This window comes from Oryzias latipes, chromosome 1 (genome assembly GCF_053564925.1).
Source record: "Oryzias latipes strain Hd-rR chromosome 1, Olatipes_Hd-rR_3.1".
Taxonomy (NCBI): domain Eukaryota; kingdom Metazoa; phylum Chordata; class Actinopteri; order Beloniformes; family Adrianichthyidae; genus Oryzias; species Oryzias latipes.
Window position 1 is genome coordinate 24,877,625 of NC_136237.1, and position 24,117 is coordinate 24,901,741.

A 24,117-nucleotide genomic window follows, 5' to 3' on the forward strand; every position below is an offset into this window, starting at 1 on the left:
ATTCAACCACAGTAGAGATCCATGCTTTAATGGACTCGGGTGCGGATGACAACTTCATTGACTCTCGGTTTGTTTCTCAGTCCAAGATCCCTACAGAACCACTCCCTAGGCCTAGGAGAGTTTATGCTTTGGACGGTAGACTGTTGGCCTGTGTTACTCATCGTACTCTCCCTGTGTCTCTGCTGGTTTCTGGAAATCACAGAGAACTGATCTGTTTTAATGTGGTTCCCTCTACGTCTGCTCAGCTCGTGTTAGGTCTACCTTGGTTGAAATTGCATAACCCACACATAGACTGGTCATCACAATCTATTGTAAACTGGAGCCTGTTTTGCCATTCTCATTGCTTGCATGCTGCTGTGCCGCCTGTTGCCTGTTCGCACACGCCCCCTAGGCCTGTAGACCTTTCTTTAGTTCCACCAGAATATCATGACCTCAAAGATGTTTTTTCAAAAGACCACGCTAAGTCTCTGCCACCCCATAGACCATATGACTGTGAGATTGAGCTGATTTCTGGAGCTCCACTTCCCTCTAGCAAGTTGTATAACCTCTCTAAACCTGAAAGGGAAGCCATGGAGACTTATATCACAGAGAGCCTGGCAGCTGGTCTCATTCGCCCCTCTTCCTCTCCAGTAGCGGCTGGGTTTTTCTTTGTTGATAAAAAGGACAAAACCCTCCGCCCTTGCATCGATTACAGAGGTTTAAACGCTATCACTGTTAAGAACAAGTACCCTCTTCCACTCATGGACTCTGCCTTCAGCTCTCTCCAGACCGCCACAGTTTTCACTAAACTAGACCTCCGAAGCGCCTATCACTTGGTGAGGATAAAGGAGGGAGATGAGTGGAAGACGGCATTCAACACCCCCCTCGGACATTTTGAATACACTGTGATGCCCTTTGGACTTACCAATGCTCCTGCGGTATTTCAGTGTCTCATTAACGATGTGCTGCGCGACATGTTGAATAGATTTGTGTTTGTTTATTTAGATGACATTTTGATTTTTTCACAGACTCCTGCAGAGCACGTTCAACATGTCAGACATGTCCTTCAGCGGTTGTTAACCAATAGGCTCTATGTCAAGGGGGAGAAATGTGTTTTTCATGTTTCCACTATCAGTTTTCTTGGTTTTGTTATTGAAAGGGGGGGGCAACTCAAGCCAGACCCTGCTAAGATTAAAGCAGTGGCGGACTGGCCTAGACCCACTAACAGAAAGCAACTCCAGAGGTTCTTGGGGTTTGCTAATTTTTACCGTAGGTTTATCCGGAATTATAGTTCAGTGGCCTCCCCCCTCACCAGACTCACCTCTGTAAAAGAACAGTTCTCCTGGTCCAAGGAAGCCGATTTGGCTTTTCAAAGGCTGAAACATCTTTTTTGTTCTGCACCTGTGTTGTCTCACCCTGATCCTACGGCTCAATTTGTGGTAGAAGTGGATGCATCAGAGTCTGGAGTTGGCGCTGTACTTTCCCAGCGGTCGTCCTCTGATCAGAAGATGCACCCCTGCGCGTTCTACTCTCGGCAGCTCTCACCAGCAGAAAGAAATTACGACGTGGGAAACCGGGAGCTGTTGGCGGTGGTGCTGGCCTTGACCGAATGGCGTCATTGGTTGGAGGGTGCATCTCAACCGTTCCTGGTATGGACTGACCATAAAAACCTGTCGTACCTCCGTTCTGCCCGCAGACTAAACCCACGCCAGGCTCGTTGGTCCCTTTTCCTGGGACGCTTCAATTTCACACTCACCTACCGTCCCGGATCTCGTAATGTGAAACCAGACGCTCTATCCAGACAGTTCGACAACCCGGCTTCAGACCCGGCATCTCAGGATACAATACTACCCCAGTCCTGTGTGATCGGTGCCGCTGTCTGGGAGGTGGAGCATGCTGTCCAGAGAGCCCAGGTGAACTGCCCTTCTCCCCCTGAGTGTCCCCCTGGACTTCTGTTTGTTCCTCCATCGACTCGTTCGTCAGTGTTGCAGTGGGGTCACTGCTCTAAGGTGGCCTGCCATCCTGGTATTCACCGCACCCTAACTTTACTGCGGCAGCGCTTCTGGTGGCCTTCCATGGCCTCAGACACCCGGGAGTTCGTCCAGGCCTGCACTATATGTGCTCGTGGAAAGGCCTCCCACCGTGCACCTGCGGGACTCCTGCGACCGCTTCCTGTACCGCACCGGCCCTGGTCCCATATTTCACTGGATTTCGTTACAGGCCTTCCACCCTCTGAAGGTAACACTACCATTTTGACCATTGCTGATCGATTCTCAAAGTCTGTCCACTTCGTGCCTCTCTCCAAGCTTCCTTCCGCCTTAGAGACTGCCCACCTCCTCGTCCAACACGTGTTCAGGTTACACGGACTCCCCCAGGACATCGTGTCGGACCGTGGCCCCCAGTTCACTTCTAGGGTGTGGAACGCCTTCTGCCGAGCTATTGGAGCCACAGCGAGTCTCTCCTCGGGTTACCATCCCCAGACCAATGGACAAACGGAGCGTGCTAACCAGGACCTGGAGGCGGTTCTACGCTGTGTGACTGCCAGTCACCCTGCATCCTGGTCCACTTTCCTGCCCTGGGTCGAATACTCCCACAACACCTTGGTTTCTTCTGCGACGGGTGTATCTCCCTTCATGGCTTCTGCTGGCTATCAGCCTCCCCTGTTCCCCTCTCAGGAGAGTGCGGTGGCTGTCCCATCTGTCCAGGACCACCTCAGGAGGGCCCGTCGGGTTTGGCGTGAGGTTCGGGCGGCCCTCTCCCGGACTGCTTCGCGGAACCGTGCACTGGCGGACCGCCATAGGGTTCCTGCTCCGGACTACGTACGGGGGCAAAAGGTCTGGCTGTCGACCCGGGACATCCCGCTGCAGTGTGAGTCTCGGAAACTCTCTCCTCGCTTCATTGGCCCCTTTGTGATTGACCGTGTCATCAATCCCTCTGTCGTCCGCCTGAAATTGCCTCCCTCCCTGAACATTCATCCGTCCTTTCATGTGTCTCTCCTGAAGCCTGTGTCCTCCAGCTCTCTTAGCCCTCCGACCGAGCCCCCTCCTCCCGCCCGGGTCGTGGATGGCGGTCCGGCTTTTGCTGTCCGTCGCCTTTTGGGGGTCCGGCGGCGGGGTCGTGGCCTGCAGTTTTTGGTGGACTAGGTGGGTTATGGTCCTGAGGAGCGTTCTTGGGTGCCCCGCTCTTTCATCCTGGACCCTGCCCTCATTTCTGACTTTTATGCTAGCCGTTCGGCTGGGTCTGGTTGCCCGCCGGGGGGCGTGCCTTGAGGGGGGGGCCCTGTTATGGTTAGGGGTTTTCTTTTATTTGGTTTTGTGTTGTTGTGTTTTGTACTTATGTTTTGTCTGCTTTGTGCTTCTGCAGGGTGGCCTGGGGCAGGAGGCGTGGCTTTCTAGACTGGTGTTTCTGCACACCTGGAACCAATCTACACTGTCCTTTAAAAGCCTCTCCCTGGCTCTTCCAACCTGCCAGGTTATTTCCCTTTCCATGTGGCCTCGCCCTTGTTCCTGTGAACGCTGTCTGTGGCCTAGCCTCCTGCCTTCACCCCCAGTCTGTCTCCTTTGGTTCTTATTCCTGTGGTGAAGCTAATAAACATCACTTATCTGACACATTCAGTCTGACTCTGCTCTGGGATCCGTCTACACGCCGTGACAAAACTTTTCTTAAAGCAGTTTCATGTTTTGGGATTTTCACCTCAGCTTCTGCTCTTGTGAGCAGCTCCTGCCTCTCCGTCTTTAGATGACTGATTTCTGACGACTGGGACTGAACCTGACTCCGTAAAGCCTCCAGCTCCTGCAGCAACAGAAGACAAACAAGGAACTCCCATTAGCGCCTTGATGACTGTAAAGAAATACAACTATTTGTGTCTAAAACCTGACACGTCTAGCATTAACCAGTCTTTTCTTGGAAAGGGATGGAAGAAAGGATTGTGGGTAAAAGTCTGTGAATTTCAGAGAATTTGAGAAGGCATTTCTGGCTGCTTAAAAATGGCTTTAATGTTCGCCAAATATGTGTTCAGATTAAAAACAAAACTTTAGGGAGGGCAACAAATGTTTTGTAGAGCTGTTTTCTTCTGATACCATATCTGTAATGAAAGGCCTGACAGTTTGTTTGCATTGAACGCTTTGCCCAATGTCTACATAGTTTATCATAAATTATACAAAACATTTGTATTTTCAAGCTAAAAAAATAAATCTGCATGAGTTTGGGTTTCTTTTGGTATGATTTCAGGTCAAATGCGTTAATACCATACAGCAAAATGACAACTAAAACACCCTGGTAAAGTCGTACTGAAAAAAAATGACCAACGGTTTTTAAGGTGAAAACATCAAACTCCAAAAGGAGACAAAAACTTTGAATTCCACCTTAGACTCCTGAGAGTTAAATAAAGGTTCAGCACCAAAGGAACCTCTGTAATTCATGCCTCACAGGCGGTGAGTTTACTCCTCCTGCTGGAACAACTACAGACTTTCTCAGACCAGGTGGTTTGTGTAAAAACCACAGGCGGGGTATTAAATAGCTCTGAGATCAAAGTCCCACACAGTTAAACTGAAACTGAGCTGATAGCTGATCAGTGAGAATGATAAAAAAAATCTCACCAAACCGACTTTGCGACTTAACAAAAAACGATGATTTGAGAAAAATATAGCAGTATTTTAGTTATGTTAAAATGCACGACTTTAGAAAGCATTAGTCCCAGACTTTAGCGCTCTGAACGGTTTGCCAGATGGAAACGGTTCAAACTGTCCGTCTGTTCTGATCGTCTCTTTTTAGATTGTTTGAAATGCTCAACTCCAACAATTCTAGGGAAAGATCTGGTCTTTCAGCAGCGGACAGACAAACAGTCAAGAGGAACTGAGCTCCTGCAGATGTTCACAGGATGGAGGGAGGCAGTTTGGGGTTTGTTTGTGTTTTTTACACCTTTATTGCAGAAAAGTCTTAACCAGCTGGTGATAGTCAGCAAACTCTTCTTTCTACCATCAAGACTGGATCTGCAATGATCTGAACCAGGAGATCCTTCAGGTCTGCTTTTGAAGGCTTTTTCCATGAGGTTTGTGTCCGAGCACCACTTGCTCTGATGGTCCACATCCATTAGGACTTTCAAAGTAAAAACAGGGAGCAAAGTGAAGAAGATGAGGGCTCAGCACACTGCCCTGCGGCGTATCTGTATTCGTGCTTTTTTAAAGTCTCCATCACAGACATGACATGAACCGGATCTTTTTACAGTTTGGCGTTGTTCTCATGTACTAACTGGAGCAAACTCGTGTCAGCACATAAAAAAGTCCCAGTTCACCTGCAGCAGCTCTGTGTTGTCTGATCCTCCTGCCGGGCTCTCTGTCATCTGGGAGCTCGACTGCTACAGTTACAATGAAATAAATAAACATTAAATACCAGGAATCACATTTCAAGACATTTAAACCTTCAAATTGAAGTAGATTACAGCTGGTGACAAAAACGGATGCAATGGTTTTTCTGCAGATCTGAACAAAAGTGTCACTTTTCAAATCAGCAGAAATTATTTTATTTACTAGTTTATTTCATGACGTTTTTAGAATCCTCCTCATCACACTCACTCAATCTTCTAGATCTACTAACCAGGGTGGTGATTAGTGCGTCTCGCTCGGCGAGTTGCGTCTGCAGGACTGCGTGCTGCTTGCGGAGCTCGTCCAGCTCCTCTCTGAGCTGAGAGAGCTCCTCGGTCTGCAGTCCGTTCTGCTGGGAGCCGTCCCCCTGACTCGGACTCTCCTTACCTGAAGATGACAATACACATGATTACATACCAAAACACTCCAATCCTTCAGACATACCACACACCTGTTCTTAAAGCATCGATTAAATTCTGAGGTAAAACGAGTCTCATTTCTATAGAGGGCTGACGGGAACACCGTTTCTGTTTAAACAAACAGGAGAGTCAGATAGAAGCTGCTGATTCAGCACTATAGACCTGCTGTGGTTCGCAGACATGAAGATTTATCTCTCAAATCAAAATGTCTGCTCAAAATTGACTCATTGAAGTCTAAAAGGCTAAACAAGACTTTGATTTGGAGAATTTTCTTCCATCCAGCTAAATCTTTTTTTGGGTCACAAGCCAAAGGCGCGGTTAAAACCCTGAACATGTCGCCGGTCTGTTGCAGGTACACAAACTCACACAAGCACACCTGGGGACATTTTAGAGTCATCAGTGAACCTATGAAGACGCTTTTTGGACTGTGGGAGGAAGCCACAAAACCCTCACATGCATGGGAGAACATGCCAACTCCACACAGAAAGAATCCGGCCGGGATTCAAACCTTCTCCCGTGAGGCGAGAGTGCTAACCACTACACCACCATTAAGCCGATTTGGAGAATTTACAGACGGAAAATATTATTTACCATCAAAGGAAATCAAGAAAATATTTTAAGATTACTGGCTTTTTTTCTTTTTTTCCAATCAGGCACAGTAACAAATATCATGTAATGTGATATGACTACACTACCCAGAATGCCTAGAAGGGCCAGGAAGCAGGTGATTGGTCACAGGAGTTGATGGCAAATTGTGTTGTTATTCATGTTTGTGTCTTAACTGCAATAAAAAGCTTCTGCTGCAACACGACAGACGGAACAAAGTTAAGCTTTGAAAACCAAGAAGTGACTTTCTTTTACATTTCTGGAAAACAGGAAAAAATAAAATAGACTACAGTAATCAGCAACGTTTCATACCAAAATCCATCATCAAAAACTAAAAATCTGAAAAAAACTCATGGAAAAGTGACTTTTTCTGTGGGACGTGTGACTCAAACCTTTCAAAGTGTAAATAAAAACCCTACAAATCCAGTCTTCAGCTACAGTGGAAGCTTTTCCCTCAAAGGCAGATAAGAGACAAGAAAATGAATTTCCTTTAATAACATAAGCTGCTCTTTAGAGCAAAAAGGATCAGACATGAATGTCTCCATCATTTCTAAACCAACAAAAAGGTTATAGAAACTGTAAAAGTGTCAGAGTGAGCTTTTGCGTGTTGGACGAGGACTGACCTAGTTTCAGCTTCAGGATGTTGTACTGGTCTTTGTGCTGCTGGATCTGGGATAGCTGCTGTGCGACAGTGGCCTGCATCTGCTCGTGCTGGGAGGACAGAGCTGCTACCTGCTCCTTCAGCTCCTGGATCTGAGCATCCTGAGTCACACAGTCCAAACTCTGATGTTATCTGGAGACTACAGCAAATCCACGACTAATGGGCAACATTTTTAGAAGCCAAATTCGACAAACCTGTTCTCTGATCAGCTCCTTGTATCGAGTTACGATGTTGTCGTGCTGCTCCAACGTCTTCTTCACCTCTTCCTCCTTTTTGTCCTCCTCGGTGGACTTGTGAACCGCTTTGGTGATCACCCCTGTGATGAGCAGCGTTACGTCAACTGGGACTCAAACCATCACTTGCACATGAGGACGGCGGCCTCCCTGACCTTCCAGGTCTTTGACCAGCTTGGTGAACTCGTGGTCGAACAGCATCTGCTCCGGCGACGGGAAGACGGGCTGCGGCTTTAGGGCCGCCCGCGAATACAGTTCATGTTTGGTGATGAAGCCCAGCTTCTCCACAAAGTTCTCCTTTCCGATGCGCTTCTCAATCAGCTGCTTTAGCTTCTCCCTGAAGACGACGGGAAGAAAATCTGTGTTTTCATTCAAACATCGAGTCTAACAGAATGTTAAAGTGACTCAAAGACACGTACTTGGTGTAGTTTTCCAGTGAGTTATCGTTATGATAGATACAGATGCCGAGCAGCAGCGCACAAAGGCCCTGCACCAGCCTCTCGTCTTCTCCCAGGTTCTCAGAGATCTGAGCCGTCAGCTGCAGGACTCAGAGTCAAGGCTCATGCAGAGAAGCCAGTGGAGGACAGGGGCTCCCTCCCCAGCAATAAACACATGGGTCCTCTTTACGCTCAGAGGTCGGATTTGAAGAGAAGATGCATTTAGGCAGAAATGTAGACTCAGAGGTCAAAGGGGGGAGAAGGTAAAAAGGTCGTGATGAAGGATACAAAGGGAACGTTATCCTGGTTGTGCAGGAAGTGCGTGACAGCAATGGGACAGTTGCTGATCCATGTGCACAGCAGCATGAGTGTTAAGTTTGTTTTATCCTGCCTTATTGTCTATTTTCTTTATTTTGCTCCTGAACATTGATTTGGAGGATTGTTCCAGTAGGATCAACTCCACAGCTGCGGGGGGCAGTATAAGGAGAATGTGAATCCTAATATACCAGGCAGGTAGATGGGAAGAGGTATTTAACCAGGTAACAGTGTGCAGGTGGGGGTTTTGTCTGGCAGTCATGGTGAGCTGAGAAACAAACATTTCAATGCTTGGATGACTTCGGTGACGCCATTGGTATGTTTATTTCAATTTCATTTCTAGTCTGATATTTGTGGTAATATTATTCAACTAGTGAAATAATTAAATGGCACAATATTTGCAAAAGTTTGAAATAACAGCCCATTTCTGACAAACATTTCTGATATCTGTTTAATTATTTTCTGTTTTATTTCAAGGTTATCAAGCTCTCATCCATTCTTTGGTGATAATAAAAAGAAGTTAAAATGAGTGGAGTTGTCCAGCGTCCTCCGTTGTCTCCTGAGCCATTCGAGTTGGGCAGCATTGAAAATAAAAAGAAATAACTCGACACTTGATAACCACGGTGCAGCCAGGAGGAGAAGATAAAAAGCTTCAGAAGATCCTGTGTAAAGCTGCTGACGCAGACGTGGAGAGTTCTCAACACAAAAATGGCAAATGAAGGCCCAGGAAAGACTGTTAAGGAACTCAAAAGGGAGAGGACTGCTGCAAAAAGCAGATTCACACGACAGACCAACTTTCTCAGTGGGGAAGCTAATTGTATGTCTGAATTAGAGCTAAAAGAAGAATTTCACAAAGTGTCTGACTGCTTTAAACACCTTCTGGAAAGCAATGATGAGTTCAAAGTTGGACTTTTATTTGAAACAACAGAAGAAGAATCAGAGGACATCCTTGAAAAGGCATTGGACTATGACATTGAAAAGACAGCAGTTGATGCTGAAAAGAAGTTTAAAGAAGTAAAGGAAATAGTTCAAAAGAACTTGTGGTCAAGATATGGTCAGTATGAAGTTGAAGCCTCTATTCTCGAGGCAGAAAAAAATGCTGAAGCAGCAAGTGGCCTACCTGTAAAAGGAACGTATCTAGAAGGGTATGAGGTCCACATGACTCTTCTTAGTAAAAAGATGCAAGAGGTGATCAGGATTATGTCTGCCTGGGAGAAATGGATGCCTATGGAAGAAAGGAGGAACCTGGATGGCCGAATCAGAGGTTTAAAAGCAATCAGCAGTAACCTTGAGCTGAGGAAAGTTGAGTTTGTTACTGCTCGAAGGGTTGAAGAGGAAGTAGTTGGTGGAAGAGACAGAGTACCCTCTACATCATTAACACCTGCTGTACCCATTGTGACAATTAAGCCAACAGCCCTTCCCATTTTCACAGGTAATAAGAGAGACTTTTACAGATGGAGGAAAGACTGGGAGAGCCTACAAAAGCAAGGCGAGCCATCTGGGTCAGCTGAAGTCATGAAAATTCAACTTTTGGATAGTGTTGATGACAAGATTGCCAAGGACCTTAGATTGTCAACTTATAGTACAGCGGATGAGATTTTCAGAGTGTTGAATAACAGGTTTGGAAATAAAGAATCCATCACCATTGAGATACTGGAAGAATTAGAGAAGATCCCTCCTGTGAGGGGAAATCAGCCAAGAAAAGTCATTGACCTAATACAGACTGTGGAGAAAGCTTTAACAGACCTGACAGAGCTTGGGACTTCTGGTGCGATAAAGAATCCATTAGTGACACAAACAATAGAAAGTAAGCTACCTGACTTCATAAAAAGAGACTGGCTAACCTTTTTAGTAGAGCCTAAAAATGACATCTCATCAGAAAACCACTTTGATGAACTTTTGCAGTTCCTAAAACATCAGGAAAAAATCCTTGAGAGGCTGGAGCAGTTAAAAACAGTGGATAAGATGGAGAAGTCAGCTCAACGTCCTGCAAGAACATTTGACAAACAGTATGCCTCCACAAGAGTAACAAAGAAAGCACTTCATGATGTCTGTGTTGTGTGTGGTGACGGAGGACATGGTGATAAAATATTCTTCTGTAAAAAGTTCAAGCTACTGAATATCCATGATAAGCATGCTGCTATAGAAAAACTGAAAGCCTGCAGAAGATGCCTTGGATGTCACGATGGAGACAGTTATTGCACTGATTCTTTTTTATGCAGAAATAAAGACTGCAAAAAGGATGGCATTTCTAACCACCATTATTTCCTCTGTCCAAAAGCAGATACTGTTAAGAACAAGAAGGTCTGTGAGAGGAGTACCAACTGCAAACTGACTGATGAGCAACAGGAGTTTTTATCTCAACTTTCTCCAGGTATGGCAGAAAAATGTAGAAAAGCTTTTACAAACAACTCAAGAAAAATGACTAACGCAAGTAACACCCAGTCTGAGCTGCTGGAAAAGAATGGACTTTGTGAACTTCCTGTCATCATGATGTTGATGGAGATTACTGCTAATGCAGGTCAAAAAATCGGGACATTGATAGATCTCGCATCTGATTCAAACTATATTACCCACAAAGCTGCTGAAAGATTGAAATTGCAAAGTGAGAAGGTCACACTGGTTGTGCATGGGGTGGGTGGAATGACCATGAAAGTTTCAACACAAAGATATCTTCTCAGAGTCAGAATTAAAACTCCTAAAGGCACAGTGGCCTCACATGAACTGGTTTGTTATGGGCTTGATGAAATTGCTAGAGTGTATGATGTCATCACACCTGAGAAGTTGAAGACATTTTTTCCTGACATTGATTTGGAACAACTAAAGAGACCAAAAGAGATTGAGCTTCTCATCAGCCATAGAGAAGGGAGACTGGCTCCACAAAGAATGAAAGTAATTGGAGATCTTGTCTTGTGGGAAAGTCCATTGGGGATAACAGTGGGTGGAGCACATCCTGATCTTTTTGAGGATGTGGAGGTTTTGGTGCAGGAGTCAAGAACCCACTTTGCCCGATCAATGAGAACAGCTGTTGTAAAATATGAGGAGATTTATAGAGATCCAAAGACTGACTGTAATCCTGATCTCAGAAAACAAGATGTAACTAATGTGAAGTTTACCACTGCCACCAATCATGAATTTCTCAAATGGTGGAGGTGGGAGAGTATTGGGGCAGCCTGTGAGCCTAAATGCGGGGGATGTCAATGTGGAAATTGCCAAGCTGGTGGAAAAGAAATGACTCTGGCCGAGGAGAAGGAGCTTGAAATTATAAAAGAAGGCCTTACCTATGTGTTGGAGGATAGTCATGTAAAGTCTCCACATTGGCATGCAAGATATCCCTGGAAGGAGGGTCCTACTATACTCCACAATAATAAGCATACAGTGGAGTTAACATTCTTGAAAACTGAGAAACAACTGGATCGAAATCCAATGTGGAAAGCTGCATATACAACCCAGATACATGAAATGATTGAGCGGGGAGCAGCTATAGAACTCACTGAGAAGAGCAAAATGAACTGGACAGGACCAGTCTGGTATGTAAGTCATCTGGTGGCACCGAATCCACATTCTGTGACTACTCCTGTACGGCTTGTGTGGAACAGCAGTCAGAGGTTTAAAGGGCTAAGCATGAATGATCTTCTGTTAAACGGACCAGATGTGTTAAACCCTATAATAGCTGTTTTACTGAGGTTCAGGCGAGGGGTGTATGCTGCCCTGGGCGACATCAAGAAAATGTACAACTCAGTGTGGTTGGAAGAACGTGAGATGCACTTACACAGATTCCTGTGGAGGGATAAGTTTGAAGAAGAAATAAAAGAGTTTGCCATTACGAGTCAACATTGGAGACAGACCAGCCGGCTGCATTGCGCAGTTAGCTATGAGACAAACTGCTAATCTGCCAATCTTTGCTCACCTAGAAGAGGAACGCCGAGTCATTGAAGAAGACAGTTATGTCGACGACATCCTTACTTCCCACAATAGCCTGAAGCAACTGGATAAAATAACAGAAGGAGTAGAGAAAATCTTGCAATCTGGAGGCTTCTCTTTGAAACCATGGGTTCGGTCACAGCAAAGTGGGAGGGAAACGACTGGGGAAAAAACCTGACACAAAACAAGACGAAGCCACACCAAGCACAACTATTATTCTTCCGAATCAAATGAGAGATGAAGATAATAAAGCTCTGGGTGTTGGATACGATGTTGAAGAGGATAAACTTTATATGTTGACTTCCATTAACTTCTCCAACAAACAGAAAAAAATGAGACTTGGAAAGGATCTGCTTAAGAAAGAGGTGAGATCTGGAACACCTGACCCACTGACTAGAAGAGAACTGCTGAGCCAAGTAGCTGGAATTTATGACCCTATCGGCTTAGTAGCACCTGCTAAACAAAAGGGTGCAATCTTAGTAAGAAAGGCATTCCAAGAGGCAGGTGGCAGAAAACTGAGCAAATTAACCTGGGATAAACCCCTTTCAGCATGTCTAAGAGAAGAAGCCATAAAGCTTTTTGAAGAGTTGGTGGATCTGAGACAAATTCTATCGGAGCATTACACCAGCTGACTGGACTGGAAAACCATGGGGGATCACCTTCTCTGGTGGAAGTGATAAGTCTTATGGTGCTGTGATGTATCTGAGGTGGGTCACCAAGGTTGGAATTGATGTTCGTCTTGTTGAGTCAAAAGCCAAGCTTACACCATTGGATCAGAAAGGAGACGCAACCAAAGCTGAACTCTGTGGTGCAGTTTTTGCAAGCAGACTAAGGAAATACTTTGAGAACCATGGAGGGGTGGAAGTTGAGCGATGGATTCATCTGATGGACAGTCAAACAGTCCTTGGAGCCATTAAGAGAGAAAGTTATGGATATCGGACATTTTTTGCTAACCGTGTCGGCGAGATTCAGAAGGCTGTGCCAGTGGAGGACTGGTGGTGGATTCCTGGAGAATTAAATATTGCTGACATCATTACAAGAGGAGCGTCTCCTGAGGGACTGAAAGAAAACTCTGCATGGCAAGATGGACCAGCGTTCCTAAAACGGCCTATAGAAGAGTGGCCCATGAAATCTGCAAATGAGGTTGCAGCTTATGCCAGAGAAAGTGTGAACAAACTTCAGAGAAAAGTCTTCACAGCAGTGGTAACCAGAGCACAAGCAAGTCGAGATGACAGTAACCCAATTCCACAAGCAAATTTAAACATGGCTCAACAAGGTCTAGGCACACCTACCAGTTCATTAAAGCCATCTACTAGTTGGAGAATTGGGAGTGTTGTAACTGTAGAAAACTTTAGTGATCTTGGCAGGTTAGTTAGTGTTGTTGCCTGGGTGCGACGAGCTGTTGGAAAATGGCTTGAGGTGAAACAACAAAGCAGACAGCCAGTTGTGAGTAAAGGAGTTGTTTTGACGCCACAGGAGCGCAAAGATGCACTCATGAACCTTTTTCTTGATGCCCAAGGGAGCATAACTTTTCCAGAGACTACTTTAAATAGATTAGTTGTGTATAAAGAGGGAGGTTCTGGGGTTCTGATGTGTGGAGGAAGGATCCAGAGATTTAACGAAGACAAAGCAGCCAGTTTCAAACCAGCTGTCAAATGCATCCAGAAAAGTGTCTTTCCCTGCTACAGTCTTGCATAGAGATGTTAGACGGGTGATAAAGTTGTTTCCTGTTGAAGAGCAGAAAGAGTTTGTAACCAGGACCTGAGATAGTTGTGACCTCCTTAGAGTTTAATAACTAGGAGGTCAAGTGGGAGGTGTTAAGTTTGTTTTATCCTGCCTTATTGTCTATTTTCTTTATTTTGCTCCTGAACATTGATTTGGAGGATTGTTCCAGTAGGATCAACTCCACAGCTGCGGGGGGCAGTATAAGGAGAATGTGAATCCTAATATACCAGGCAGGTAGATGGGAAGAGGTATTTAACCAGGTAACAGTGTGCAGGTGGGGGTTTTGTCTGGCAGTCATGGTGAGCTGAGAAACAAACATTTCAATGCTTGGATGACTTCGGTGACGCCATTGGTATGTTTATTTCAATTTCATTTCTAGTCTGATATTTGTGGTAATATTATTCAACTAGTGAAATAGTTAAATGGCACAATATTTGCAAAAGTTTGAAATAACAGCCCATTTCTGACAAACATTTCTGATATCTGTTTAATTATTTTCTGTTTTATTTCAAGGTTATCAAGCTCTCATCCATTCTTTGGTGATAATAAAAAGAAGTTAAAATGAGTGGAGTTGTCCAGCGTCCTCCGTTGTCTCCTGAGCCATTCGAGTTGGGCAGCATTGAAAATAAAAAGAAATAACTCGACAATGAGGAGGCCCACCCTGGTCTGGACTTTGCTGCCCTGCAGAAAACCAAAGAGTGAGTCTGACGAGGAGCTTCTGACACGCGAGCAGAGGTATCAAAAGCATGTTAGACAGCTCACACAAAGAGACTTCAGACCCAAAGAACTAAACACAGGAGTGGAAGTTAGAAGGGTTAAAATCGATCGGGTTCAGAGTTCATCTAAACCTCAACCGAATCACAACCACAGAACACCCCAAAATGAACTCCTTGGTTTTTTTAAAGCGCTCAAGCACAAAACAATTAACAACTAACCCGAAAACAAGCAGAAAAAGGCAATATTTGAAAGAAATTAGCCTTAATAAGCATCTGAAGGTCAAACAAACCAAAAATATAACCACACCTATAAATAGTAAATGGAAACAAATGTTTTGAAATCATCGTTATGGCAGTCAAATGATGCCAAGTGTTAGTATCCATTACAGCCAACACCAAACAGTTTGGATGTTTTAAAGAATAAAACAAAACCAAACATGCAAAAAAAAAAAACATTTCATATTTTGTAACCACTAAATGATTTCCATCATTCTTGTAGAGCAAAGCATCATGGGAGTGGACTTACATTAAAAGGTATTAGCTCATGCAGCACTGACTCACTAATAAACCTTTTGTTGTTGAAGGGGAAGGAAAGGAAACTTAAAGTGAAAATGTTTTTTTTTTCCTGTCTGGCCCAAAACAACAGTTTGTTGACCGGATTTCGCATTTTAATGACAGAAAGCCAGAAAGCCTTTGTTAATACTACGCAGTATCACAGAATGAGGAATCCGCTCAGTTTGGTGGAAACTGCTGGACAAACTATTCAGAGGACATCCCAGAGGTCATCAAATAGAACCAAACGTCAACAATATTTACATTTTTCTCATTAACTAAGATTTTCTCCTGCTTATGGTTGCCAAACTTTTAAAGAAAAACTAGTCTGCATTCCTTTTTATAAGACTACTGGACTAATGGACTCCATAATTCTACTTGATAGTGGTTTGAACCAAAACTGGATTAAAAGCCTCTTAATTCTTTTATTTCCACTTTGAATTCTGAGGTGAAAATAAGATTTATCAAAAAGCAATCAAAGCCATTTTTAGAAACTCAAAGATTTGCGTCTTCAAGTGACCACTTCCAATTAAAAATTGAAGTAAAATGTATGTGTATCTTTTGTACTTCTGCGTTCATGTGTTGCTACGCAAGTTTTTACGTCCCTTTTCTCCATACAAAACATGTGTACGCATTGGAAGTTAAACTAGTTAAACTTTGACCAATCAGGGACTTGGATTTTTAATGACATTTGGATGGCGTCCTTTTCAATTCACAGAAGAACCAACAGAAATTAACAATTGAGGTTTGTTCCAAGCCAGAATTCTATGACACCAAGTTTTTCCTCTATCGGAATAGAGATGTGAAAGAAAAAACAAGATGCACCAGATTTAAACCGCACCACATTTCCCACCAAACTCTTTCTACTGCGAGTACATGTGCTAGCTAGCATCGGGTAGCGAAGGTCCAGACTGAACACCATATATGCTAACACAGCCCAGCACTTAGCACTAGACTATTTCCAGAAGAAAAATAAGAGAATATGAAACCCCATGATGCACTGGGTTTGTTCTATTACTGCAAACACTGAGGTTCTGTCTCCACGTTCTGCTGCTCTCCTCAGAGGAACCGGTTGAAGCAGAAAACGGCTTTTCCCAGTCTGGTTAAGCTTGTTCTTTCTTCCTGTTAAAAGTCCATCTTCTTTCTTTTCAGGGTTTGTTCGTTAGACTGGTGGAAGTTTGTTTTAACTGTAAACTATCTGAATAAAATTAGACACTACTACTACTCTTATCGATACTGCTTATCGATCCGGTACCCTTATCGGTACTCTTATCGATACTTTTTGAGGATGAAAAAAAATAAATAAATAACAAATTAAGAACATAAAGTGTTTTATTTCCTCACTATGCAACAACATTGTTTTTTTTAACAAAACATTTTACTTTATACATGAGAATGTTCCAGACAGGATATTTATTTAATTATTTAATCTAATTGTTTTTATTATTTATGAGTGTGATGTTTCCTTTGATCTTTTGTCCATTTTCCACAACCTTGAATAGACTTTTCTGTCTGTCAAACACCAGAGTTAAGTTAAGTTAAATGATGGAAACAAATTCACTTTGATGCAGACTCCTTTCTATTTTGCCAACTCCATTTATTTTTCTTTAAATCCAGTAAACCCAATAAATGATTTTAATTTTACGGATGACAACTATCATTAGTTATTAATTATTAAGTATTAGGAAGCAGCTGATAGTTTGTCGCGGGTCTGGAATCATAAGCGGTGAGTCTAAGCCCCGCCTCTCTACCTGTTTGTTGTGTTATGCTCCGCGTGCAACGCCCCCCCCCCCCCCCCCTCCCGCTGCCCCAGCCTGTTCTGCACAAACAGCGCAACATGCGGTCATCGTAGTAGCAAGGTGACAGCATGGTCGGCAAACTTAATAATTCTTACGCAGAAACGTTAGTTCTTAGTCTAGGGCGCTCACGTGTCCCCTACAAGATCGCCACTGACTGTGTGTGCGCTGCCTTGTCTTGTGTGTGTGTGTGCGCGCGCGGCGCGTGCTGTCTGAAAACAGCCCCGCCCCCCGTGCACACAAATAGACAGACAGAGCTCTCCGCTTCAACGAGAATACCGAAATAAATATCATCATTAATTAACGGAAAATTGACTGACTTGGTGAGTTAAATATGGCAGATAACGCTTATATTTTGTGGGACACACAAAAAAAAAAAAGAAAAAGTAACTTCTCTAGTACCGATAGCAGAACCGTTCAGGTCAGATCTTAACGATACTGCGGTCTTGAAGAATGCGGCCCCGGGGCTGGTTCAATACCGGGGCACGGTACCCATCCCTAGTAATGTCAAAGTCTCTTTAAACTTGGGTTAAAACAGGTCGATCAGCACTTTAAATGAATTCTTTTCATAAAATTTACACCTTTGTTTATTTTCAATGAGGAAATGTGTGAGAACCTACTTCCTTTAACAACCTTATTTACTTTTGGATGGAAATTCATTAAAATAAGGAATTCACGCTGAAGCATACATTAAATTAAAGCTGCATGGATTCAGTACTTTGACAGTAATATCCAGCCCTACTGGGAGAGTTGTCTTTTTTTCTTTCTTTCCTAAAATACACAGAAAAGTAAAATCAAAGAGGCAGCTGCATTTCAACACCAGTGTAAACTTTTCAAGACGATAAGTGATAAGATACGATACGATAAGCTGACTCTGCTAAGTCATGAATTTTAGTGGATGTGTAATCTAAGACATCATCACAGGTTGGGGTTTCTATCAAAGGTACGTCTATGCATTAAGGAAAAGGCACTTTAATAGACTAATGAAGATCAGAAAATAAAAACTATCCAGAAACCTGCACAACCACCATTTCTACTCAGACTCCCAGAGGAAAATCTAGTTTCTAATTTTCTTCATTTGTGTTTTTCTTGCTTCTGTCAGTGACCAGACTCTGTGGTAACTGTTGGATAGCAGATAGTGATTTTAAATCAGCTAAATCTGCCTGAAATGTTGAGGGAACGGAGCATCAAAGTTCGAGGTATAAATAAACAAACAAAAAACCAGCCACAGACCAAACATCATCCGTCCGTCTGCTCTGAGGAAAAACTTCAGTAAATCAGGAGTTATATGAACTTAAAAATATTCAGAAAACCCACAAAAGAGAGAAAGCAGAGAGTGTTACGGTTAGTGTGTGGGCCAACCATTCAGTCCAGAAGGCCCCACTGTGGGACACATCAGAGAATGAATCAAGCTTGTTCAAACGTGTTGGTCATCCACAAACACCCCCACCTGACCTCCCCCACCTTACATTCTAAACAGGAAGTACTCAGTCATTCTATTTGTCAGAATAACTATTCTTATCTGATATCTTTTTTGAATGTTCTAGCTAATCCTATTTTTGTATTTTTTTTATTACAATTTATTTAAGTTATACAATTACCAATCAGACCTCAATAAAAGTGTGTGGTCTCACGTTGAAAGTGATTGACAGTTTGTCCTGACTTTGACTGTTTACTGACGGCGTCTGGCTCCAACATATCGAAATAAAACAGCGACTGAATTGAATTAATGATTGGAGCTGAAAGTTGACCGTTTTCTATTGGTGATGTCACATGCACTCTGTCCAGTTCTCATGTCCAGTCAGTGGTCTGAGAACAACAGGTCGACAAAACTGATTAGTATGATGACAAAGACCATGAGTCTGACTCAGGGAAAACACTGCTGTATTACAGTGCAGATCCCACATGGGAGTCTAAAGTCCAAAACACGCGTTTTTATACCGCATGATAGGAATTAGAAAATAGATAAGACGCTCCCTCTGCTGACTCCAAAGAGCCCTCACTGGAAAATTAAAACGCCCCAAATAAGTCAAGCACAGGAGCAATCAAAGGTCAAAGCACAAAGCAAAAGGTTAAGAGGTCACAGAAGACAGGACATCTAGAAGCAGCTGCTGCCCTTCTTCTGTTGGTTTCGTAGATGAGTTCATTTCACCAGTGGACACAATCATATTTTTTGGCATTTCCACACTGAGCGCAGTCATTTCACTTTCTATTAAATAAAAGTCGCTGGGTCAAAGACTCCAGTAAAAAGGCGGGCCACTAAATAGTCCAAGAAAAGCAAAATCCACCAACAAGCGGATCACAGAGACCCCTACTTCCTTTGCCAAGCTGAAATAACCAGAACACCCAAACACACACGTACACACAGAGGTACGTTACTCACCCGCCGGACGATCTTATCACCCTGCAAAACCACAACAATGCAAACCGGTTCTCTTCACTGGGGCTTACAGTTTAGCACTGATCTGAGGGCAAGCATGGCGGCGGCGCGCATAGACGCGGCGGCTCTGTGCTCTCTTTTCCGGTGCTTTTTATGGCTATTTTTCTGTGAATTACTTATCGTTTGGACTACATCCTGCTGGGCAGACAACATCTACAGCCGGCATGAGCTCCTAAAGTTAGGATTACAATGTGAACAAGCGGTTACAGCCGACTTTTTTCACTCTCATAACATCCCGAAGGATATTATCAGGACCCCGGGCTCCCCGTGGATTACCATCCCCACAGGGAGGAGGCGAAGGCGGCGCAGGGACAGAAAACAAAAGCGGGGTTGCCGGGCTGGTGTACTGGCGAAGCTGCGTAAGAACCCAAACAAACCACCGCTCCCTAGCATTATTCTTGCTAATGTACGTTCCCTTGGAAACAAAATGGACGAACTTAAGCTCCAAGTGGCAACAAACAGGATCGTCAAGGACTGTTGTGTTTTGATTTTCAGCGAGACCTGGCTTCATTCATCCATACCGGACGCGGCTATCGAGCTAGCAGGCCACACGGCACATCGCTACGACAGGAGCGGCGACTCCGGTAAGAGCAAAGGAGGGGGATTGTGCATATATGTGAACAATAACTGGTGCACCAACTCCAAGACTGTAGCCAGTCACTGCTCTCCGGACGTGGAATATGTGACTGTCAGATGTAGCCCGTTTTATCTTCCAAGAGAGTTCACTGTAGTCATGGCAACTGCTGTGTATATACCACCAGATGCTAATGCTAACTCGGCACTGGGACTCCTGCATAGCACGATTAGCAGCAACCAAGACAAATATCCTGAGGCTGTACATATTATTGCCGGGGATTTCAACCATGCTGAATTAAAATCTGTGTTCCCTATGTTCCATCAGCATGTGAAATGCGCCACCAGAGGGGAAAAGACATTAGACAAAGTTTACTCCAACATAAAACATGGCTACAGAGCTATACAGCTCCCACACCTGGGCCAGTCAGACCACATTTCCCTGCTCCTAGCCCCTGCATATACCCCCCTCAGGAAACGGGCTCCCACCAAAAGAAAGACTATTAAAACTTGGCCCGAAAGTGCCTCCCACCAGCTGCAGGACTGCTTTGAAAGAACAAATTGGGAGATTTTCGACCACCCAGACCTGGAGGAGCACACAGCAGCAGTCCTGTGCTATATCAACCATTGCACAGACACTGTTGCTGTGGAAAAGCACATCAGAGTGTATCCAAACCAAAAACCCTGGATGACCAGAGAGGTCCAGCGACTGCTGCGGGAGAGGAACACAGCCTTCAGGTCCGGTGACAGGAACCTGTACAGCTCTGCCAGAGCAAACCTGAAGAGAGGCATCCGACAGGCCAAAATAGACTACAAGCAAAAAATGGAAGACAACCTCAAAACAAACAACACACGGCAGGTTTGGCAAGGGATCCAACATCTAACCAACTACAGACCAAACCTCGCTGCTGTTGATGGGAACCCTTCACTGGCAGAGGAGCTTAACCTCTTCTTTGCCCGCTTCGAGGTGGAGCCACCAGAGACAGCTGCATTACAGGCATCAGCGAACAACGGCCCCTCCCTAAGGGTAGAGGAACATGAGGTGAGGCGCACGCTGAGGTCTGTGAACCCGAGGAAGGCTGTCGGACCTGATGGCATCACTGGACAGGTGCTGAAGGACTGTGCAGACCAGCTGGCGGGGGTCTTTACTAAGATCTTCAATCGTTCCTTACATCAGTCCATCGTCCCACCCTGCCTCAAATCCTCAACTATTGTCCCTCTGCCCAAAACACCCACAATCACAGGCCTCAAGGACTATAGACCCGTTGCCCTGACCCCGATCATCACAAAATGCCTTGAGAAACTGGTACGCAACCACATTACCTCATGCCTTCCATCAACACTTGACAGCTACCAGTTTGCATACAGGGCGAACAGGTCCACAGAAGATGCCATCACCACCACTCTCCACACTGCTTTGTCCCATCTGGAGCAACCGGGGAACTACGTGAGGCTGCTGTTTGTGGATTTCAGTTCCGCCTTTAACACCATCCTCCCTCACAGACTTGTTTCCAAACTGGAGGCTCTCGGACTCCCCACCTTCACATGCCTCTGGATTTTGGACTTCTTGACAGCCCGCCCCCAGAGGGTTAGAGTAGGGTCCCACACGTCGACAGCTCTCACCCTCAGTACCGGCTCCCCACAGGGCTGTGTGCTGAGCCCCCTGCTCTACACCCTCTACACACAAGACTGCACCTCCACCCACCCCAGCAATACCATCATTAAGTTTGCAGACGACACCACAGTAGTGGGGCTCATCTCTGGGAATGATGAGTCAGCTTACCGGGACGAGGTGGAGCGGCTCTGTGTCTGGTGTGAAAAAAACAATCTAATCCTCAACACAACAAAAACCAAGGAAATGGTGGTGGACTACAGGAGAAAAAAAACTGTCATTCAGCCACTGTCTATTGGTGGGGATTGTGTGGAGAGGGTGGCTGCTTTCAAGCTCCTGGGCGTCACCATTGAGCAGGACCTGACCTGGAGCGCCAACACCACTGCTCTGGTGAAGAAGGCCCAGCAGAGACTGTATTTTCTCAGGCTTTTAAAGAAAAACAAACTGAGTGAGAAACTGCTGGTGTCCTTCTACCGCTGCTCAATAGAGAGCATTTTAACGTACTGTGTCTGTGCCTGGTTTGCCAGTTGCACAGCTGCGGCTAGGACAGCTCTCCAGAGAGTCGCCACAAGAGCCCAGAAGATCATCGGCTGCCCTCTCCCATCCCTGGAAGAACTGTACAGTTCTCGCTGCCTAAAAAAGGCTCAAAACATTCTGCTGGATCCATCACACCCCGGACATTCCCAGTTTGAACTGCTGCCTTCAGGCAGGAGATACAGAACAATTAAAACAAGAACAAACAGATTAAAAAACAGCTTCTATCCGAGAGCCACCGTGGCCTTAAATGCTGCTAAATAAAGTTTATTTATTAGGGAAGTGTGCAATAACCGGAGAAGGTGTAACCTCCTTTTTATATTTTGTTGTATATTTTTTAACATATCTTTCTTATATTGTCTTATTTCGCAGTTTTTAGTTTTCTACTCTTGCTTGACTTTTTATTCCACCGGAAAAATTGCACTGTAATTTCGTTGTACATGTACAATGACAGATAAAGATATTTCTATCTATGTTGATGGGCTAACTCGTTTCATGCTAACTGAACACATATAGCTTGTTCCGTCTGTACTACGGTGCCTTACCTGGGACAGGATGTTGGTGCACTGCTGCAGCAGGGACACGGGAGGTTTGCCCAGGCTGGTGGTGAGCTGAACTCGAAGCAACTGTTCCTTCTGAGTGAGGTTGTCCTGGAGAGCATGGGCCAGGGCCACGGCAGCACACCAGTTAGACAGGGAGTCTGCTGAGAACAGACCTCCACACAGGAGCTGACCAGCAGAGATAGAATTGGCTGAAGAGGGAAACAATAGAGCCGGTTAAAAAAATAATTGCATTTAAAGGCTTTGAGAAACAGATTGAAACGAACCATCGATGGTTGAGGGAAGTAGTGTAGCCACGATCTCCCCCTGACCCTTCTGGTTTTTGTAGAGGAAACACTGGAAACAGTAAAGAACTGCACAACGAAGCACAAACGGCTGCCTCTCATTCACCATGGACATGAGCAGCACCACGATGGCTGGTCTGCAAACACAAACAACAGAGATCAAACATCCAGCCAACTCTAACGTGCACTAACAGCTTTTTGGGGGAGAAAACTAAACTTTCATTACCGTGGAGGGCTTGAAGGGGCGTTGACTGAGGCAAAGTAGTCCTGGTTGATCTGTGAGCCTCTGATCACCTCCGAAACTGTGTTTATAGTCTGGAAAGAAGCAGTCGAAGGAACATTTTTGTCAGCGTTTCTGCCGTAACCTTCCTGTGGTGGGTCAGCGTCTGTACTCTCTGTGGTTACCTCTGTTAGGATATCGGCGGGCACACCGGTGGCCATGAGGATGGTGCACATTTTGACAAGAACACAATAAAGGTTAAATGTGGTTAAGCTTTTTCAAACCTTTTTCCCCATCACTTGATTAACAACGATTTGAATAAAGAAATACTAAACAATACTTTGAGCTTAAAACTCTTAATATGTTCTCCAACATGATAAAAATGCCACAAAAACACGATAAAAAAGACCAGAATTATTTGTGACGTAGAAAATACGCTTTTTGATACAGCAGTAATGTTGGGCTGGGGTTGTGAGGGGCTGTTAGCTAGCAGGAGAGCATGTAAACTGAGAGCTCTCAATTATGGGCAAAGGGAAGTGGGGAGGGCGTTGCTGCATGTCTATAGCTCACCTGTGAATTTCTATTAAACTCCTGCTGCTCTGCAGAAACTAGATCATAGAAAGGTTTCCTTTTCTTAAAAAATGACATAATTCTAATTAAAGACCACTGGGAACACTTTTAAACGAGAACGCTGCTTTGGCTACCTGCAGCATGAGGTGGAGGTTAGTGACCTTCTGTGCGGACCAGCCAGAGTTATCATCCCCAACCTCAAACCAGGGCTTCATTCTCTGGATGTAAGAGCCCTCCTTAAAGAAGTTCTGGTTAGAGCTGTTGTTCTTTAGCAGGTTGAGCAGCAACAACAAACAATCCTCCACCACAATACCTGCAGCAGAGGAAAGAGGAGGGGGGAATGAGTACACACAAAAAAGAGGGTTTTAGCAGTTCTGCACACACGACTCTGTTCACCTCCATCGCTGCTGCCCTCCTCCGTGATGATATCTAGGAGGCGTTCAAAGGCGTTCTCAAAAGCCACGATTTTCTGAATGGCTGCGTTGCCTCTGGTTAGCTGCTGGAGCAGCAGTAAGCCCTGTAGGAAGCAGACAACATGACTCATAAGTCCCACCAATATTTCACAATGGGTAATGAAATGGAAGACAGGAGCGCTCAC

General features: G+C 44.7%; 1 protein-coding gene across 1 annotated transcript in view; it reads right to left on the reverse strand.

Moving 5' to 3' along the window:
- LOC111947168 (general vesicular transport factor p115-like) overlaps positions 1–24,117 on the reverse strand; it is a 32,939-nt gene that overhangs the window by 5,563 nt on the left and 3,259 nt on the right. Inside the window, exons 6-24 of the mRNA XM_078949446.1 lie at positions 23,916–24,036; positions 23,614–23,832; positions 23,520–23,557; positions 23,398–23,435; positions 23,135–23,222; positions 22,956–23,044; positions 22,712–22,866; positions 22,431–22,636; positions 19,110–19,130; positions 14,308–14,343; positions 7,987–8,085; positions 7,681–7,799; positions 7,417–7,598; positions 7,223–7,344; positions 6,991–7,129; positions 5,575–5,729; positions 5,273–5,335; positions 3,601–3,771; positions 2,529–3,101 (exon numbers count right to left, since the gene is read on the reverse strand). Coding sequence (XP_078805572.1) covers positions 2,529–3,101; positions 3,601–3,771; positions 5,273–5,335; positions 5,575–5,729; positions 6,991–7,129; positions 7,223–7,344; positions 7,417–7,598; positions 7,681–7,799; positions 7,987–8,085; positions 14,308–14,343; positions 19,110–19,130; positions 22,431–22,636; positions 22,712–22,866; positions 22,956–23,044; positions 23,135–23,222; positions 23,398–23,435; positions 23,520–23,557; positions 23,614–23,832; positions 23,916–24,036 — 2,634 coding nt within the window. The remainder of the gene's footprint in view (positions 1–2,528; positions 3,102–3,600; positions 3,772–5,272; positions 5,336–5,574; positions 5,730–6,990; positions 7,130–7,222; positions 7,345–7,416; positions 7,599–7,680; positions 7,800–7,986; positions 8,086–14,307; positions 14,344–19,109; positions 19,131–22,430; positions 22,637–22,711; positions 22,867–22,955; positions 23,045–23,134; positions 23,223–23,397; positions 23,436–23,519; positions 23,558–23,613; positions 23,833–23,915; positions 24,037–24,117) is intronic.